Below are 21133 nucleotides of genomic sequence, written 5' to 3'. Positions count from 1 at the left end.
ACAGTCAGTTCGAGTTCTGAGAGAGAGAGAGAGATTCTGTCCGTCTGTCTGTCGTTTTTTGACATTTCCTCAACACGCAAAATAATAATCACAGCGTTTTGAATGACTAGTAAGTCTGTAACACTGCGATGTCTCCTGTGCTGCTACCGTCCCCGTTAGTACCGTCCGCTAAAATGACTTCCGGGTTGCCGTCTAGCACTGGCGGAAGTTCCACTAGCCTCGTGTTATTGACACAAACCCCGCCATGGGAATTCATTCATTCATTCACCTGGTGTTGCCAGCGATTTCCACCCGTTCAACTGAGCCAAAAAATGCGCGACCAGATGTTTTGTTGCGTGTCACTTCCAGCGCTGCGATGAGACAGAAACGCCGTCCGGGATGAGGAACGGGTCAGATTAATTCAATCGGAATCAAATCAATAGGAATGTCTTAATATATCACGCTGTTTGTTTGAGGTAAATTCATGCACACATACGTCTGTCTGTAAAGGCGTTGATGTAATCGATCGCCAGTCGACTCTCTCTTCTCTCTCAGAACTCTGTCACTTCACAAAACAACAACAATCCTGCTTTTTTTTTTACCATAAATTTAAAAAAACAACGGAAGCAAAGGTGAGAGTTGGTTCAGTTTCGCACCTCTCTCCTCCTAAGAGACGCTTCACTCACGGTTGCGACGCGTTCTGTTTGACCTGTTCTTTTCATTTATTTTATTTTTATTTTCAGACACAACAAAGCGAAAGGTCTTTTTTAGCCGCAAGTCGCATTTGCGGTGTTTAGTTAGTATTTTTGGCGCGGAGGTTAAGTTGACGAGGTGAGAGGGTAAAGCCCTTGTAAAAATTTGTACAGCTTCGTTAGTGAATGGATAAAATAAAAGACAAAAAAACAAAAAAAAACAATGTTGTATGTTCACATTAATTAAGTCAGTTAATTGACCTCGTCTTGATTACTACTGAAACCCATAGATGAGAATATTAAGCTTGCCTATGTTGCTCCACCTCCCGTAGGGGGCGCTCTCCCCTTGCGTCTGTGAACGCGACATAAGTCCTACCAGCATCTAGCAGGCGTTCAGTAGAACGGTTCCAGTGTACACTGTAGTTAATCGACTCACGTTTCTACGTAAGATAATGTCCTCCTCAGTCCCATTCCATCCCACACCCCCTTCCCTCCCTTAATGAAATATACATAAAAACAATGGTTATGGACATTTTAATTGCATTATTATTATTATTATTATTATTGCCTTTTACAATGCTGTGGTTTTGGATGTAATTATGATGTATTTTTTATTTATAATAACGTGACAAACCCATTCGGATCCAGGGGTCATCCGTCGTTGTCGGCTCTTCAGCCGTGCCGTAAATCTTAGAAACGCTCGAGTTTTGAGAACACGACGACTTGTCTGCAATCGGAAAAAAATAAAACTGAAAGAAGTTCATCAACCCGCGAGCGTAGACGCATCACGTATGCGTCGACGTAAACGTGGTGTCGACGTGACGGAAACCGCCGACGTGTAGGAGCTCTGTGCGCGTCGCATTCTCACCGCGTACTCCCGTCTCCACCTCATAAAGACTCTTCTGTCTTCACTCGCTCCTTCCATCCACTTGCATTAAGTTGCTCAAAAGCGCATGAGACGATTTCACTCCTCTTTCCGGGTAGGAACAGAGTGCATTCTGGGATGGATTTGCCCCAAACACATGAACGCGATCTGCCGTTGAACGTGCGCGAACGCGCACGAGCGTGCTGCCGTCGTGAACGTGCACAATGATAGTCAACGGACCAGCGCGTTCATGTGTTTGGGGCCAGGCTGCAATATCAAATTCGGCCACTATGTCCTTTTCGCCTCAGGGTTTCCTCTGGGTGCCGTCTCTATTCATATATACTCATACCTCATAAAGACATCTCTTCTGTCTCCACCTCATAAAGACATCTCTTCTCTCTCCACCTCATAAAGACATCTCTTCTGTCTCCACCTCATAACGATATCTCTTGTGTCTCCACCTCATAAAGACATCTCTTCTGTCTCCACCTCATAAAGACATCTCTTCTGTCTCCACCTCATAAAGATATCTCTTCTGTCTCCACCTCATAAAGACATCTCTTCTGTCTCCACCTCATAAAGATATCTCTTCTGTCTCCACCTCATAAAGACATCTCTTCTGTCTCCACCTCATAAAGACATCTCTTCTGTCTCCACCTCATAAAGACATCTCTTCTGTCTCCACCTCATAAAGATATCTCTTCTCTCTCCACCTCATAACGATATCTCTTCTGTCTCCACCTCATAAAGACATCTCTTCTGTCTCCACCTCATAAAGATATCTCTTCTCTCTCCACCACATTAAGGCGCGAATCATACTCCTATATTTTAGAGCCGAATAGCAGTCGGTTCGGCTCTGTTAAGCCTACAATGTGACGTTATTTGAGGTTTGGGGGGGGGGCGGGTATAAGCCTGCCGTCCTAAAGTCGGCTCTTCGGTGCTACTGAAAATTTCTGACGAGCCGAAATCATTTGGGCACTACAGCGCCGAAACAGCAGTAAAATAGTATGAATTGGCCCAAAGGCATCTCTTCTGTCTCCACTGATCGCTCTGAAGTCGTCGACAAGTCATCAAAACTGCGTTTGTGTAAATTGTATTACTTGCAAAAGCAAAACTGGAAAACTAGGAAATAATGATCAAACTAATGAATGGTGTAATAAAATGAGAAATGACCCATGAACACTCCGACTCTGTGCTTATTTAGGCTTACCATACGTCCTCTTTTGCCCGGACAAGTCCTCTTTTGGGGGGCTGTCCGGACAGTCCGGGGGGGTTTTATAAATTCCTTCAAATGTCCGGGGTTTTACACGTATCGCCTGTATATGTATCGCTGCTCACAGACCATTCAGACCAATGTGTATTACAATGCACGTTCAATGGTTCGTAGTGGGAAAACACTGTGAGAGGTGGACTTTCAGCCCGAACCCCGGAATGTGTATTATTCATAACTCTGCATGCGCTGCGCACTGAGTCTGACAGCACTGGTCCCGACCGCAGAGCAGAGTAGAGAAAGGCTCGCTGGCTGCTCTGCTGTCTGCAGATAGACTGTTGTGCTCTCCGTGAGGAAAGCTTGACATGCCAAAGAACTATCTCATCATCATTGACATGCAGAAAAAGTAGGCTACTGTTTTCTTAGCTTTGTGACTGACCAATGAGAAGCAGATTGTATTTGTTGTATGTGTCTGTCACAAATAAAAGTTCTGTCCTGCAAGCCCATGTCATGTCAACAACACAGACAAGGCAGCTGTGCGCAAGGTTGAGTCCTGCAAATTAAATTGACCCAATATTATTTTGTACAACCTAGCAAAGCATAAGATAATGGTTTGGAGAATGAGAGAGATTCAATTTATTGTCAATGTACAGTACAAGTACAGCACAGCGAAAGGTATTTTCGCATCTCACCAATGGTGCAAACATGTCAGTAAGGAGGATACATTATTTACAGTAGTAACGGTATTAACAGTAGCATGAGCTGAGCAGTAGTCATTTAAATAAGTAAATAAATAAATAATTATAAGAGAAGAAGAAAGACAGATCTGTCCATATTGCACGTAGCCCTTATTGCACATGGCCCAATGCACAGTGTGCTAAACTAAGGTCCAGAGACCATGTTCCACAAGTCCAGTGGCCATATCACACGAGTCCACATAGTGTTTTTAGACTAGGATGTGTCCAGAGTCTCGAATATGACAGGGATGGTGGATGGGTTGGGGGGAGGGGGGGCTGACAATGGAGGAGGGATGGATGAGGAGTTTAGGTAGATGACAGTGGAGGGGAAGAAGCTGTTCCTAAGTCTGCTGGACTTGGAACCAAGGCTCCTAAAACGTCTCCCAGAGGGGAGGAGGGCAAACAGACTGTGGTTGGGGTGAGAGGGGTCCTTTATGATTTTATGAGCCTTCCTCAGGCACCGACTGTCATAGATGGCCTTAATGACAGGGAGAGATGTTCCGGTGATGCGTTGGGCAGTTTTCACCACCCTTTGCAGTGCCTTCCGGTCAGAGGCTGTACAGTTTCCGTACCAGACCGTGGTGCAGCATGTGAGGATGCTCTCGATGGCGCAGCGGTAGAAATTCCCCAGGATCTGAGGAGATAGATTTACTTTCCTCAGTCTCCTCAGAAAGAAGAGGCGCTGGTGGGCCTTCTTGACTAGAGACGCAGTGTTGAGGGTCCAGGAGAGGTCCTCAGAGATGTGGACCCCCAGGAATTTAAAGCTGGGGACCCGTTCGACCTCCGCTCCGTTGATGTGAATCGGAGCGTGAGTGACAGACCTAGTTCTCCTGAAGTCCACTATGAGCTCCTTGGTCTTCTTGGTGTTCAACGCCAGGTTGTTGTCGGCACACCACGACGCCAGATGCAGGATCTCCTCCCTGTAGGCCGTCTCATCGTTGTCCTTGATGAGACCCACCACCGTTGTGTCATCTGCAAATTTGATGATGGTGTTGGTGCCGTGCATAGGGGTGCAGTCGTGGGTGAAGAGGGAGTAGAGAAGGGGGCTCAGCACACAGCCTTGTGGGACACCAGTGCTCAGGGTTAGGGTGGAGGAGGTGAGGTTGCCTATCCTAACAGACTGAGGCCTGTCAGTGAGGAAGTCGAGGATCCAGTTGCAGATGGAGGGAGTGATGTCCAGGTCCTTGGTTGCCACAAGGTCACCAAGCTTATTGATGAGTTTGGATGGGATGATGGTGTTAAATGCTGAACTGAAGTCGATAAACAGCATCCGGACGTGAGTGTTGCTCTTGTCCAGGTGAGTGAGGGCACAGTGTAGGGCGGAGGAGATGGCGTCATCAGTGCCCCTGTTCTCTCGATAGGCAAATTGATGACTGTCGAGGGATGGAGAGAGGCCAGCTTTAAGGTGAGCCAGTACCAGCCTCTCGAAACACTTCATAATTGTAGAAGTGAGTGCGACAGGTCGGAAGTCGTTGAAACACTTCGCAGAGGAGTGTTTCGGCACAGGCACGATGGTGGTGGACTTAAAGCACGCAGGGACAGTTGCTTGGGCTAGGGACAGGTTGAAAATGTCCGTGAGCACCTCCGTCAGCTGCTCAGCACAGCTCATAAGCACCCGACCCGGGATGCCGTCAGGCCCAGCTGCCTTATGTGGGTTGGTCCTGCTCAGTGCGGCGTGTACATCCGTGGTGGAGAGAGTGAGGGGTTGTAGGTCAGCAGGTAGGACAGCCCTGGTGGGCGTCTCCCGGTTGTCTCTGTCGAAGCGGGCATAGAAGTGGTTGAGGTCGTTGGGGAGAGAAGGGTCGGTTGCAGGGGGGGGCGTTGGAGGGTTTGTAGTCCGTTATGGCCTGGATGCCCTGCCACATGCGTTGGGGATCGTTGGTGTTAAAATGATCCTCAACCTTGTGTTTGTGGCTCTGCTTGGCCTGCTTTATGGCCTTGTTCAGGTCAGCCCTGGCTGAGCAGTAGGCCTGCTTGTCCCCTGATCTGAAGGCGGTGTCACGTGCCTTCAGCTGCAAACGGACCTCGCTGTTCATCCACGGCTTTTGGTTGGGAAAGGTAATGATCTGTTTGGTGGTGGTGACGCTGTTGATGTTGGAGCTGATGTGAGCCAGGACAGAGGATGTGTAGGAGTGAATGTCTATGTGGGAGTCTATGGTGGCCTGGGTGGCAAACAGGCTCCAGTCTGTAGGGTGTAACAGTCGCTGTAGCTCCGAGTCTGCACCATCAGGCCATATTTTCACAGATCTGGTCAGTGGTTTAATCCGTTTAATAAGTGGCGTGTATTTGGGGAGGAGGAACAAGGAGAGGTGATCAGAACGTCCCAGGTGGGGGAGGGGAACAGCTCTGTACGCCTCTTTGATGTTGGTATAGACATGGTCTAAGATCTTGTCGCCTCGTGTGGGACATTTGACATGCTGGTAGAACTTAGTAGAATACTTAGTTGGTAGAATAGGCTGGTCTCTCTTTTTACAAGAGATAAGCCATTGCATAGGCCTATAGGTTCTTAAACTTTTTAATTTCAAGGACCCCCATAACTCTGAGAGTAAAACCAGATGGACCCATAAGAGTCCCATTTGATTCCATTTGTACAGTATCAGAGTTAAAAGTTATAAAAGGGTACATTTGGTTCCATTTGTACTAGTACACTCTCAGAGTTACAGACCTGGCTGTAAGGGTCCATGATTTGGTTCCATTCGTACACTGGTCCATTTGGGTCCATATGTTACACTCTCAGAGTTACAGACCTGTAAGGGTCCATTTGGGTCCATGTGTTACACTCTCAGAGTTACAGACCTATAATGGGTCCATTTGGAACCCCCTCAAGGAACCATGAGGGTTCCTGGATCACACCTTTGAGAGCCACTGCTTTAAGGCGTTAGGAACCCGTTGTGACAGCATGCCCTTGCTGACGTCCACGATACCCCATCTGAAGATATTTAAGGCCCTATTTTGAAACAAAAACATTTTTGAATAGTTCAACTATAGCCGATTTACAAGCTCACGTGTGGATGTAGATCAGCTCCCTCAAGGAACCATGAGGGTCCCTGGATCACACCTTTGAGAGCCACTGCTTTAAATAAATACATAACTAATATAGAGCATATTTGATCAAATTTAGGAGCCAAACTTTTTTGACAAATTAATTTAATTCAAACGCACGACACATGCACATCCACGACATGCATGCGCACGTGCACGCGCACATGCACGCGCGCATGTGTCCTCTTTTTTGTAATTCAGAATATGGTATGCCTAGCTTATTGGATTAATTATTAATTACAATTTACAATGTAGTCAGTTCATCAGACGCTATTAATCCAGAGAGACGTACAGTAAGCAAGAACAACACAGGGTAATACATCATATTATGCATAAAAACTCTCTCTCTCTCTCTCTCTCTCTCTCTCTCTCTCTCTCTCTCTCTCTCTCATATATACTTATTACGTGTTATAAATGACAATAAAAATACACAGACACATAATTTGCGTTATATATTTTCGTGTAAACACTTAAGTTATTGTTTTAATGTGCAAAGTAATCGTTTTTGTTTGCTGTCTAGAGCATACCTTTATTCTGAAGAGGTCGGCCACAGGAAGTCTTATCCTTGCTTCCTCATCCTAGCCACTGCTTGCATGGAGGAAAGTTTACTGCGGTTTGTGAGTGAAAACAAAAGTGTTTCATAGTTAAAGTCTCTCCACCATATTAGACTTATATTATAAGTTATAACTAAAACAGCAGCAGGAGGAAGACGAGATGGCGGCGCATTGTTCCTGGCTGCCAAGCAGAGGAATGCTTTCCGTTGTTGTTTCTGTGGACAACAGCGCAGACACAGACAGACAACACGCCAGGTATGTTACTTAGCCCTGGTCCAACTTCCTCACTCCAGTAAGAGGGTTTACAATTCCCAGCAAATAAACAACACGACGTTAACTACTAGTACTCACCGACACAAAGCCTGCTAGACCTTGAGGTAAAAGTCTATTCTCGAAGCTGGGAAGCGTCTCAGCTCCACAACTTCTCTCTAAAATATACTATCTTAGTCATTAAATGAAATGAATCCAACCAGATCGGCGCAGGCAAAACCCGGAAATGCCGTAGTAGGTATATCTGTGTTATTAATTTGACACACATCTGTAACAAAAGCACAGACTGTGAGCTCAAAGCCAGGTAACTGACCAAGTTATGTTCTATTTACTCATAGCTCTGGCCAACGGCGTAGAGACTGCAGCTACTATTTACTTAGGGTGAAAAGGGTGAGTGAAGACATCCCACCCCGAAAGTCCAGACAATTCACCCCGTAGCCCTACAAGCAGAACCCAATGGTACTGAAGTTTCTGACATTTTTGAGAACCAGACCATGGGGTCCTATTCCACCTCCACCCTGCCACCGGGTACGCACACATAAATAAACGTAAATACCTTCGGATACTTCCTTCTGCGCTCTTTGACGGCTTCTTTTCGTTTGAGGGCTTCTCAATGTGTGAACTTTAAGTACCTAGTATCGTCCTAAGAGCCACCTGGTACGCCAACATAACGTTGCCGTATCAGGACCCATAGGCTGACCTTGCCCTGAAACATGACTGCCATGATGATTATCATGACAGCTACATTTACACGAAATCCGTATATATAAACATTCGGATTACAAATATAAAGTACTCACTTTTTATCCCACGGGTGTTAGTTAGTTGCTGCTCTAGCGATTAGAATTGCTGCATCCCGCGTTGTTTAATAAAAAGCATTTTTGTCCGAGCGCCCCGGCTACTTTTTTCAAACGGGGTTCGTTTGGGAAATCCACAGTTGCACACCGGGGAGCGCACTCGCCTATTAGTCTGTATTGGCAGGGCGGTCAGCGTGCCTATATCGAACACACCGAGTGCCACCCTCCTCCCGACCGATAGGGGCGCGTAGTTGAAAGCTAATGGCAAAATAACAGCTCGGATAAAAATGCTTTTTATTAAACAACGCAGGATGCAGCAATTCTAATCGCTGGAGCAGCAATTAACTAACACCCGTGGGATAAAAAGTGAGTACTTTATATTTGTAATCCGAATGTTTATATATACGGATTTCGTGTAAATGTAGCGATCGCAAAAAACAGGGTGCAGTTACTGCATGACTCTCGTATGAATACGAGAGTCATGTATCAGGGCTAAGGCTGACCCATAGGCACACTGATGGCAGCCTATAGGCTGATGGCCTATTTTTCTGTCCGACAGCAACTAAATGGAATTAGGTATGAACTATTTTCGGTTTGTATGCCAGTTTTGAGCAGTGACATTTACTATCAATTCAAACATGTATTTGGAACATTGAAGTTAATTGTTTTGCAACCTGTCTGTCCGTCCGCGTGTGTCCGTCTGTGAAAAACTAATATCCAGCACTGTTGGCTTGATCGCAGCCAAACACACACACTCCCTGGATGCCAGAGCTGAATTAACCTCTTTGCCCATTTTTTTCACATTTGGCCTGTTGTAGTGCCATGGGGGCCAACTTGTACTGTACATCTAATTGGCGGGAAAATATTATAATGCAGTTCTTATCTTCTCTGATCCCCCAGCTGTTCTGCATCATGATTGGTTTGAACAGCCATTGAAACCAAAGAGAGAGGGCATGTGATTGGTGGAAACCATCGCCACAGTGAATAACTGAGGTAAGACCAGTGTGCACTGCAGTGCTTCTCAAAGTGGGTTTGTGGGAAAACTCAACAATCAGGCTACTTTTATGTGTTTAATACAACTTCTGTCCATAACTCCACTGGGAGCAGTAGGCTACAGCCCCGCACACAACATCCACCTTCCATAACTCCACTGGGAGCAGTAGGCTACAGCCCCTCACACAACATCCACCTTCCATAACTCCACTGGGAGCAGTAGGCTACAGCCCCTCACACAACATCCACCTTCCATAACTCCACTGGGAGCAGTAGGCTACAGCCCCTCACACAACATCCACCTTCCATAACTCCACTGGGAGCAGTAGGCTACAGCCCCTCACACAACATCCACCTTCCATAACTCCACTGGGAGCAGTAGGCTACAGCCCCGCACACAACATCCACCTTCCATAACTCCACTGGGAGCAGTAGGCTACAGCCCCTCACACAACATCCACCTTCCATAACTCCACTGGGAGCAGTAGGCTACAGCCCCACACACAACATCCACCTTCCATAACTCCACTGGGAGCAGTAGGCTACAGCCCCTCACACAACATCCACCTTCCATAACTCCACTGGGAGCAGTAGGCTACAGCCCCTCACACAACATCCACCTTCCATAACTCCACTGGGAGCAGTAGGCTACAGCCCCGCACACAACATCCACCTTCCATAACTCCACTGGGAGCAGTAGGCTACAGCCCCGCACACAACATCCACCTTCCATAACTCCACTGGGAGCAGTAGGCTACAGCCCCACACACAACATCCACCTTCCATAACTCCACTGGGAGCAGTAGGCTACAGCCCCACACACAACATCCACCTTCCATAACTCCACTGGGAGCAGTAGGCTACAGCCCCACACACAACATCCACCTTCCATAACTCCACTGGGAGCAGTAGGCTACAGCCCCACACACAACATCCACCTTCCATAACGCCACTGGGAGCAGTAGGCTACAGCCCCTCACACAACATCCACCTTCCATAACTCCACTGGGAGCAGTAGGCTACAGCCCCACACACAACATCCACCTTCCATAACTCCACTGGGAGCAGTAGGCTACAGCCCCACACACAACATCCACCTTCCATAACTCCACTGGGAGCAGTAGGCTACAGCCCCACACACAACATCCACCTTCCATAACGCCACTGGGAGCAGTAGGCTACAGCCCCTCACACAACATCCACCTTCCATAACTCCACTGGGAGCAGTAGGCTACAGCCCCACACACAACATCCACCTTCCATAACGCCACTGGGAGCAGTAGGCTACAGCCCCACACACAACATCCACCTTCCATAACTCCACTGGGAGCAGTAGGCTACAGCCCCACACACAACATCCACCTTCCATAACTCCACTGGGAGCAGTAGGCTACAGCCCCACACACAACATCCACCTTCCATAACTCCACTGGGAGCAGTAGGCTACAGCCCCACACACAACATCCACCTTCCATAACTCCACTGGGAGCAGTAGGCTACAGCCCCTCACACAACATCCACCTTCCATAACTCCACTGGGAGCAGTAGGCTACAGCCCCTCACACAACATCCACCTTCCATAACTCCACTGGGAGCAGTAGGCTACAGCCCCTCACACAACATCCACCTTCCATAACTCCACTGGGAGCAGTAGGCTACAGCCCCACACACAACATCCACCTTCCCGAACTGCACTTTTTGTCCAGTAATCGTTATACTGTACCTGCAGGTAATTTACAGGACAGCACGTCAGTGCCACAGGTTTGTGCGCGTGGCGGTGGTGTGACCTTTAGTAGTAGCTGAGCACAACAACGCCCTGACAAAAAGACTAACAGTAACATTTATATATGGGTGAGTTCGGATATGTGCAGCGGGAGCGGGAGAGTTTGTATTGCAGTGTGCTCAGTGCGCTATCCGAACGCACCCCTACAGTACACACACACACACACACACACACACACACACACAGTACACCTTAGGTTTTTGTACATAAATGACATGACAGCTGCAGGTGGGAGTACAAACTTAAACTGAAATTGTGTATGAGAAGTGTTTCCTGATGCATGTAACTTCAACCATGCAGCTTATTGTGTTCAGTCTTTTGACTCTTTTCACATCAAATAATGAAGCTGACATGTTAATATCATGTGTTTGTATAACAGAATCCACCATGGGGACACTTAGGCAGCGCATGTTGGACACTCTGGACCAGCTGCTTCACGATGAGTTTGACACGTTCAAGTGGCATCTACGACAAGATTCTGGAAATGTTCTCAAGCCGCTCACAAAGAGTGTTCTGGAGAACGCCAAGAGGACAGACACAGTGGACCTGATCGGGCAGAACTACCCTGGTAGAGAAGCTCAGATCATGCTTAATGTTCTAACAAAGATAGACAGGATTGATCTAGTGGAGAGGTTCAAAACCACACCAACAGGTAGGTGAAGAGAGGATAGATATTTTAAGTTTATAAGTTAATATTATATTAAAACACCCTTGTAGATTGTAACTAGAAATGTCGCAATTTTAAACAATTGCAAAGTGTGTTTGCCGCAGTCGCTTATATAACCTCTGTCACAGACAGGTCTCCAGGTCAACCTCCTCCTCTTCTAATTTATACAACCTCTGTCTCCAGGTCACCTCCTCCTCTTCTAATTTATACAACCTCTGTCTCCAGGTCACCTCCTCCTCTTCTAATTTATACAACCTCTGTCTCCAGGTCACCTCCTCCTCTTCTAATTTATACAACCTCTGTCTCCAGGTCACCTCCTCCTCTTCTAATTTATACAACCTCTGTCTCCAGGTCACCTCCTCCTCTTCTAATTTATACAACCTCTGTCTCCAGGTCACCACCTCCTCTTCTAATTTATACAACCTCTGTCTCCAGGTCACCTCCTCCTCTTCTAATTTATACAACCTGTCTCCAGGTCACCTCCTCCTCTTCTAATTAGGGCTGACCTTCGATTCCGTATTTGATGATCGATTCAAAATCGATTCCCGCGTTTCGAACGTCGACGCTTCGAAACGTCAACGGGGGGAGGGGGGGGGTGCGAGTCGCGAGGCGGGGGAGGCGCGCGGTGCGCGCGATGCGAGCAGTGACTCTTTGGCTTAAACAACGATATAGCGGAGAGAAAGGCATGCTTGTATTGGTCTCATTTATTTTAAACAATAAGCAACAACAGTTGCAGCCTTCATGAAAGCAGTGACGCACAAATAATTAGGCTTAATAAAACATCCGACCGTAACAAGTCAACTGCCTGAGACAGGCATTACCTCTCCATCAAATAAAAATATATATAATCCAAACTCCTCTGTCAATTGTAAACGAACGGTAACATGAATTAACTTTTCAAGCCTGACACTTGTCAGAAATAAAATCAACCACGGTTGATTTGATTGATCATAAAGTTAATGTGACTGTGAGTGTGCGTATGGGAAAAAATATATAAACTTCACAGATTATAGATCACTTGGAATTATAACAATCTGAGTATTGCCTGAATAATGCCACTAGTGAAATCCCATTTTTTTATCGACATGCGATGCCGATGGAGAAATCCCACATAGTTAAATTTACCTCATAGTCATGCTGCATGCGCTGTTGGTCGATGAAGAATTATAATCCAAGGTTTGTCAATCATATTATGGTTTATGGTTGAAAGTAAACCATAATATTAAAGTAAACTCTAAGAAGAGATCTGCAGACTGCAGTGCAGAATGCATGCAGCTCCGCTTGCTAATTGAGTTGACATTTGCGCAACTTCACTGCATTACAGTAATTAGTTATTTGCCAGCACCTGCTCCAATATAGGCCTAAATCAAACTTTATTTATATAGCACATTTAAAACAATAAAAGCTGACCAAAGTGCTGTAGGCCTACAGGCTGAAACAAGTGGAGCATTGCATCACCATTGGCGCACAAAAAAAAGCATAATTAAAAGACAAAACACAGGCAAATAGTATAGGCAACATAATTACAATAATACGATCAGGTGCAATTAAATGCCAAAGAGAAAAGGTGTTTTGGTTTGGGTCTGTAGGAGCAAAAAAAATCAATTCTTCGGTGCACTGAGCGCACTCACGCTGCTTGTGAATCCAAGCAGCGCAATGGCTCATCGATAAAAGTTGAGATTTTATAGTGTCATTATTCAGGCAATACTCAACAGATTGTTATAATTCCAAGTGATCTATAATCTGTGAAGTTTATATTTTCATTTTCGTGTAAGTAATGTTTTTATATGACTTATCAAACATGGTAGCCTATATTTAATGTCCACTGAGCTGTGGTGCATGCGCTTGCCTTCCTTGTTAACACGGGGAAAGAGGAGGCGCTGCGAGGCGCAAGCATGGCTCGCGGACCAAATGGGGCCGTCTCGCGGACCAAAATCGGCCGCTTTTTTTTAATGACTATTCGATTCAAAATTTAAAAATCGATTCCCGTGCGTATCGATTGAACGTCGATTAATCGATTTTTTTGGGTCAGCCCTACTTCTAATGTATACAACCTCTGTCTCCAGGTCACCTCCTCCTCTTCTAATGTATACAACCTCTGTCTCCAGGTCACCTCCTCCTCTTCTAATTTATACAACCTGTCTCCAGGTCACCTCCTCCTCTTCTAATTTATACAACCTCTGTCTCCAGGTCAACCTCCTCCTCTTCTAATTTATACAACCTCTGTCTCCAGGTCACCTCCTCCTCTTCTAATTTATACAACCTGTCTCCAGGTCACCTCCTTCTCTTCTATTTTATACAACCTGTCTCCAGGTCACCTCCTCATCTTCTAATGTATACAACCTCTGTCTCCAGGTCAACTCCTCATCTTCTAATTTATACAACCTCTGTCTCCAGGTCACCTCCTTCTCTTCTAATTTATACAACCTCTGTCTCCAGGTCACCTCCTCCTCTTCTAATTTATACAACCTCTGTCTCCAGGTCACCCTCCTCCTCCGAGACCCGCTAGCCCAGAGAGAGGAAGACCGAGGAAGAGGAGGAAGCAGGGTACGTTGGTTTTTAACCCTACAACACTAAACACAATTATGTTTTCTGACGCACACAAGCACAGACGCGCACACACACACACGCACGGAGGCGGACCCAATGGGATGATGTGTCTCCACTCTGACCAATCACTGTCTCACATTTCAGCTTTGACAGGAGCAGAGAAGGCAAGACGAGAGAGAGAAGCCAAACTGAGAGGTAAGGTGTGTGTGTGTGTGTGTGGGGGGGGGGGGGGTTGGCTTTTTGGGCTGCAAAAGCAAGTTGTAGTTATATAATCAGGTTAAGAATGAGATGTTTTGTGTGATTTAGGAATGAGTTGTTCCTGAGCTATTGAGCCAGCGTTGGTCATTGCATCTGTATGTATTCTTGTTGCCAACTAGGGCTGTCAGTTCACCTCTATAATCCAATTAGAATTTCATTGCTTCATTATTTGTAATTTTCGAAAATATTTATCTCATATTTAGCCTATAATAATACACAGATTGACGATGCACGTTCTGTCCACTAGAGGGGCCCCCCTTCCAAACGACAAAGCAGTACTTTCAGCCCATGTAATAATGGTTTTCGGCACAAAATAGCGTTTAAACTGTTGTTTTATTGAGCACAGTGCACTCAGCACGGTAAGATTGTTGTCTGTCTATAGTGCAAATGCATTTTACAGTGAACGTTGTATACTTCTGATACAGTATAGTCTGAGTAGTGAGTAGGCTAGTCAGGAATCATGAACAGGACATTTTCTTTTTTCTTTTTAAACAGAATGCTGTCACGATGAACAGGCATCATTAGTAAATAGCAATGAAGATATATAGAGAAGCCTATATTTTGCGCTAAAGTAATTGTTGAATAACACATAAATGTAGGTTTTAAGGCTAGAATGGCATTGTAGTGGACTGTAGTGAGAGGCGAGATTGTCTTTCCTTCATTGCGGGACTGCAGGACTAGTCTGGAGATAGTTAGTCGTGGATGATCAGCTTCAGACAGTCAGTGTTTTGGTTCGTACCTGGAGTTTTGCATTATCTCCACTGTGCACAGCAGCACAGGGGAACTGTCTTTAATATATCCATGGTCGTTTTCAGTTGCTTTCCATTTGCAACACAAAAGTAGGCTACCATGTGTTTGTGTTTGGTAATAGCCTACTGCAGGCGCAGCCATGCTGATTCACGTAATCGCGTAGGACAAAATGAAACCAGCCGGACCAACGTTAATGGTTTAATGCACGTAGGACCCGCATTTTCAAACTGTCCACAATTTGCGACAGACCCGACGGTACTAATAAAACATGTGAGTGATTCTTCTTAGTTGCAGCGCGCTGTGCGACTGTGCATGCGTGCAGAGGAGGGAGGAGGGAGGAGGTGACGAGGCGCGCGCATGTGTGCATGTGTGCGTGCGTGCAGATGGGAGATTTCACAGCGGTAGATTCGTTACTCAATACATTTAGTGAGCGGATAAAATAACATAAAACTAAATAAAAATATTAAATAGAATTAATAAATGATAAAAGCTCCATTCGAATGGCAATTTTAGCTTTCGAATATATTAATTATTTTTAATATTCGAATTTCTTTCATATTATGAAATTCGTTCTGACAGCCCTATTGCCAACGCAATTACCCATTTTGGGCGGGAACCACTTTTGGTGTTTTAAACATTGTTATAATTAAGCTATTGAAAAATAGCAGATATACAAGCTCATAGCGCGCCACCGAGTGGCACGCTACGAGCTTGTAGGTCTGCTATTTTTGAAAAATCGTGAAAATATTTATTTCAGAAAACTGGAGGATTTAGATTTATTTATTTATTTCGAGGTCGACATTTAAAAAATGTCTTCTAAATTCTGACAGTTTTCTGAAAGATGTTTCTGTATCAGTGGTGCTCAATATTTAATGTCAAGAACCCCAAGAAATATATGTAATTGGCTGCCGAACCCCTCAGAAGCAAACGTTAACGTTCGCTCTGAAAGAATATATATTCAAAGATTTTTGCCACATTTTCATGATTTTTTTTAAATAGCAGACCTACAAGTTCTTGGTTAAGATAAGATAAGCATTCCGTTTGTTCACTACAGATCTGTTGGAGAGAATATCAGGGTATGAAGAACAACTTCAACGCAACATGAGCAGTACATATCGGGGTGTAAGTTTGGTCACAAGGCTTACGGTCGTGTTTGAAAAGATCTTCATCTGGCTCTACAATGTAGACATCGAAGACACAGACATCCACAGCCACCATGAGGTCAGACAGATGGAGATGAAGAAGCCAGGAGAGGGAACCCTAATCCAACTCATTGAAATGTTCAAAGACCGTTCTGGAGTAATCGTAAGAACAGTGCTGACCGTTGGCTGTGCAGGAATTGGCAAAACTTTCCTCGTGCACAAATTTCTGTCTGACTGGGCCAAGAAATGTTTCCCCCAAGATCCACACCTCGTGTTCCCGCTCAAGTTCCGCCAGTTAAATCTGCTCGAGGGGGAAAAGTTTCGTTTGGCACAGCTAATTCACCTCTGCATCAAGGAAACCAGATTCATTGAGGAAGACATTCTTAATGACATCTTTAACGAATTGCAGAAGTCAGTAGACTACAACGAGAGCCCCTTCAAAGTCATGATTGTTATGGATGGATATGATGAAAATATTTTGCCATTCGATTTCAAAGCAAATTTTGGACCCATGAACTTGGTGGATTCGTACCCAGTGGAACATCTGCTTGTAAACCTCATCAAGAGAGAGCTGCTCCCCTCTGCTCACATCTGGATAACCTCACGACCTGCAGCAGCCAAACAGATTCCTAAGGCGTTTGTTAACAGGATGACAGAAGTACGAGGCTTCATTGAAGATGACCAGAAGAAGGAGTTCTTCACGAAGAGCATCAGTGATGAGAACCAGGCCAGCTCAATCTTCTCACACATCCAGAAATCAAAGATCCTCCACACCATGTGTGAAATCCCAGTCTTCTGTTGGTTCCTTGCTAGAGTTGTGCAGAACAAGGGGATGACAGAGCTGCCCAAAACCCTGGTTGAGCTGTTCTGCCACTTCCTGATGGGTGAGACACTGCGGGAGAAGATGAAGGATCCTTCACTAAACGATGAAGACAAAGAGAAGCTCATAAAGGATGCAAGAGACGTTCTTCTGAACCTGGGAAAGCTGGCGTTTGACCAACTGCACAAAGGAGGAATCATTTTCTATGAGAAAGACCTGAAAGTTTGTGGTCTTGATGTGATCAAGGACTTGCTGATCTCTGGCTTTTGCACAACCTTCTTCAAAGAAGATGACACGTTCTTCAAGAAAACTGTCTACTGCTTTGTTCATCTGAGCCTCCAGGAGTTTCTGGCTGCAGTCTACCTGTTCCACTGTTTCACTCAGAAGAACATGGAGGTCCTGAAGACATTCCTGGGAGATGTTGATGACAGTGCCAGTGCCCTGTTTTACTTGAAGACAATGAACTTGAACAATGACGGTTCATTGTCTGACTTCCTGAAGGCTGCAATGAAGAAATCCCTGAAGAGTGAGAGTGGTCGCCTGGACCTCTTTGTCCGCTTCCTTCATGGTCTCTCACTGCAGTCCAACCAGCGTCTGTTAGGAGGTCTGCTGGGTCAGACAGAGAACAGTCCAGAGGAGATCCAGAGAGCCATCAACAACCTGAAGGAGATGGATGCTAGTTACTTCTCTCCTGACAGATGTATCAACATCTTCCACTGTCTGATGGAGATGAACGACCCGTCAGTAAGTCAGGGGATCCAACAGTACCTGGAGTCAGAGAGCAGCTCAGGGAAGAGACTCTCTGAGACCCAGTGTTCAGCTCTGGCCTCCATGCTGCAGATGTCAGAGCAGGTTCTGGAGGAGTTGGACCTGGACAAATACAGCGCAGACTGGCCGGGGCGACTGAGACTGATCCCAGCTGTGAGGAACTGCACAACAGCCAGGTTAGTAGTCCTGTGAATAACAACATGACTGAGCACCTCATATTACTACTATATTCATTCATTACAAATTAATACAAATTATAAACGGACATGCACGCACGCACACACACACATGCGTACTGGTACCCACGCATGCATGGACGCACGCGACACAACAGGTGGTTCATTCTGCAGTGTTTAATGTAAACCAGTGGTTCTAAAACCAAGGACTTTGTATAAATAAATATGTATTACGTAACAGACCTCTATCTGAATACATTGTGTGCCAGGGACCCCCACACCATAATTGTTCATTGTTAAATGTTAATTTATTATTGTCAATTAATTTACTTAACCCATTCTGACCTGAGATCAGATTCTAAAAATGTCTTCTACATCCTGACAGTTTTCTGAAAAAGCTATGTTTTTCTATGTCAGTCGTTCGGTGGCGCACTATGAGCTTGTAGATCCGCTATTTATCAATAGCTAAAGCATAACATAATGCTAACACCAAAAGGGGTACCCGCCCAAAATGGGTTAAATATGTTTTTGAAAATAGCTGATCTGCAACCTCACCATGTGACACAATGTGAGCTTGTAGATCTGCAATAGAAGATCTCTCAGTTTACTTCCTTGACAGTGAACTTGGTCTAACCTGTTTTGATCGTCTCTGATTTAAATTTAATCTGTCATTACAGACTTGTTGGTTTAGGCCGTCTCAGACAGATTGAAGTTGTGGCTTCAGCTCTCAGTTCTAATCCGTCCCATCTGAGACACCTGGACATCAGTTACAACGACCTGGAGCCAAATATGGACCTGCTGTGTGACGCACTGAGGAGTCCACATTGTAGACTGGAGACTCTACGGTCAGATTTTTTTTTTTTATTATGTGATTATACTATTCATATTGTGGTGAGGCTTTATTGGTAGAGTGTGAATAAGGTTGATATCATAGTAACCCACTTCTATTATAAGAAGATTTGGTGACCCCCCTGCAGTAACTATGGCCAGTGCCGTAATTGACGTAATGAATCATTAAGAGAACATTTTAGCATTGTCCAAGATTCATCAACATGTTTAAAAAATTGCCGATAATACAAATAATTGTGCTGTTTTATTTCTCATTTAGACTGATGAACTGCTGGTTGTCAGAGAGAAGCTGCGAACTTCTGGCCTCAGGTCTTAGATCGAATCCTCATCTGAGAGAATTAGACTTGACCTTCAACGTCTTGCCGGTGTCTGGACTGGAGAACTTCTCTGGACTGGAAACGCTCAAGTGAGTAGACTCTGCCTGCCTGCGTGCCTGCCTGACAGACAGACAGACATACTGTTGTAGCATACTTCACATGTAAACTGTCATTTGGCATAAAACAACTTTTTAGAGTCATGTATGCCTGAACATTATGATGAAACTCAAATATCACTTCTACAAGCTCAAATAGCAGATAAGCTCAGGTAGCAGATTTACAAGCTCACATAGCAGATCTACAAGCTCAAATGGCAGATCTACAAGCTCAAATATCACTTCTACAAGCTCAAATAGCAGATAAGCTCAAATAGCAGATAGCAGATTTACAAGCTCAAATAGCAGATCTACAAGCTCAAATAGAAGCTCAAATAGCAGATATACAAGCTCACATAGCAGATCTACAAGCTCAAATCGCAGGTCTAACAGGACACAGAAGGTTCCCTCTCAGTCATTTCATGACAGTTTCTCAGCAGCACATGTATACTGTTGCAGTTCCATTTGAGTGTCCTCAGTGTATCATTATATGACCACAGCCTGCTGGCCAGTACCATGGGAAGAAATCACATTAGAAATGTAAATACAACAAGTATTTCTAAGTCCTCTGGTCCAAGCCAGGTGGCAGTGAGTTTGTCCGGTCAGGCTGCCTGCCCTGGTGAAGATAATGGTAGCAGAAACACTGTAGTGTCAGAGACGTTGTGTTAGACAGTCAGACATTGATGTATTGTTGTTCTACTTCCTACAGAGTGAAACATGGAGGAGAACTCTGGACTAATCCTCAACTCCCTACACAATGTGAGTGTCTGTCTGTCTGTCTGTCTGTCTGTCTGTCTGTCTGTCTGTCTGTCTGTCTGTCTGTCTGTCTGTCTGTCTGCCTGCCTGCCTGCCTGCCTGCCTGCCCGCCCGCCCGCCCGCCCGCCCGCCCGCCCGCCAACGTATCTGTTGATTTTAACAGCAACGTTTAGATTTTAGTTTAGTCATAGACTTTTGAATAAAACTTAATTGAGTTTTCATCTGAAATGTTTTTGTGTTGGTCTAGTTTTAGTTCACTAAATATCATGAGATTTTAGTTGACTAAATCAAAAATTATTTTGACAAATTCAAAATTCAACACTACAGTGGTGCTCAAAGTAACCTATTTCATGTCAAAAACTCCCAGAATTCTCTGTAACGTTTCATTTTTTATGATTCTTCAAAATTAGCACATCTACAAGCTCGTAGCGGTGCCGCGTTATGAGAGAGACAGACAGACATGATTCTATGTACTTTACCTAGTATTTGTATTTGTGGATACTTCAAAGACACATATTGTACTTTTGACTCCACTACATTAACCCATTAAGACCTGAGACCAGATTCTGCAAAATGTTTTCTGAAAATGTATCAGTGGTTCAGTCTCAGGACAACTCAATAATGGATGGAATATATATTTATTCAATACAAATGAGCAATATATTTATTTTGGTTTGGTGATTAATTGGATCTGCTTGCTCATCAGTCCCAACCATAGGGACTCCGAATCCCCCGTACCTAAACTGCAGATCCAAAACGACAGGTGGTAGCGGGGGTGGAGGAGGGTGAGACAGGTATAAATATGTTTAATATTTAATGTTTTTTACTGTGTTGTTTTCTCATCAGATTCCCATCGTCTCACTCTGGACCCAAACACAGCAAGCAGAACACTCTGTCTGTCTGACGACAACAGGAAGGTCACAGGGTCAAGTAGGGGGGAGGAGCTTCAGTCATACGCTGACCACCCTGATAGATTTAGTGATGATGAGGGTCAGATTCTGTGTTCAGAGGGTCTTTCTGGAGGCCGTTACCTGTGGGAGGTAGAGTGGACGGGGGGAGGAGT

General features: G+C 45.0%; 1 protein-coding gene and 1 long non-coding RNA gene across 2 annotated transcripts in view; both read left to right on the top strand.

Moving 5' to 3' along the window:
- The first annotated feature begins 7140 nt into the window (after window positions 1-7140).
- LOC308319134 lies at window positions 7141-11390 on the top strand. The gene is made up of 3 exons (XR_013964431.1): window positions 7141-7334; window positions 9047-9139; window positions 11302-11390. It is a non-coding gene; the product is annotated as an uncharacterized lncRNA (long non-coding RNA).
- Window positions 11391-11464: 74 nt separating this feature from the next.
- Window positions 11465-21133, top strand: part of LOC308319124 (NLR family CARD domain-containing protein 3-like) — a 10432-nt gene continuing 763 nt past the window's right edge. The window contains exons 1-8 of the mRNA XM_080768985.1: window positions 11465-11574; window positions 14071-14136; window positions 14284-14334; window positions 16202-18053; window positions 18731-18898; window positions 19162-19308; window positions 20024-20073; window positions 20917-21133. The exon at window positions 20917-21133 is cut by the window's right edge and continues 763 nt beyond it. Coding sequence (XP_080625111.1) covers window positions 11508-11574; window positions 14071-14136; window positions 14284-14334; window positions 16202-18053; window positions 18731-18898; window positions 19162-19308; window positions 20024-20073; window positions 20917-21133 — 2618 coding nt within the window. The 5' untranslated portion in view covers window positions 11465-11507. The remainder of the gene's footprint in view (window positions 11575-14070; window positions 14137-14283; window positions 14335-16201; window positions 18054-18730; window positions 18899-19161; window positions 19309-20023; window positions 20074-20916) is intronic.

Source organism: Protomyctophum bolini (assembly GCF_963924005.1).
Source record: "Protomyctophum bolini genome assembly, chromosome: 7".
NCBI classification, from domain to species: Eukaryota; Metazoa; Chordata; class Actinopteri; order Myctophiformes; family Myctophidae; genus Protomyctophum; species Protomyctophum bolini.
This window is presented reverse-complemented; position numbering and strand designations above follow the sequence as displayed.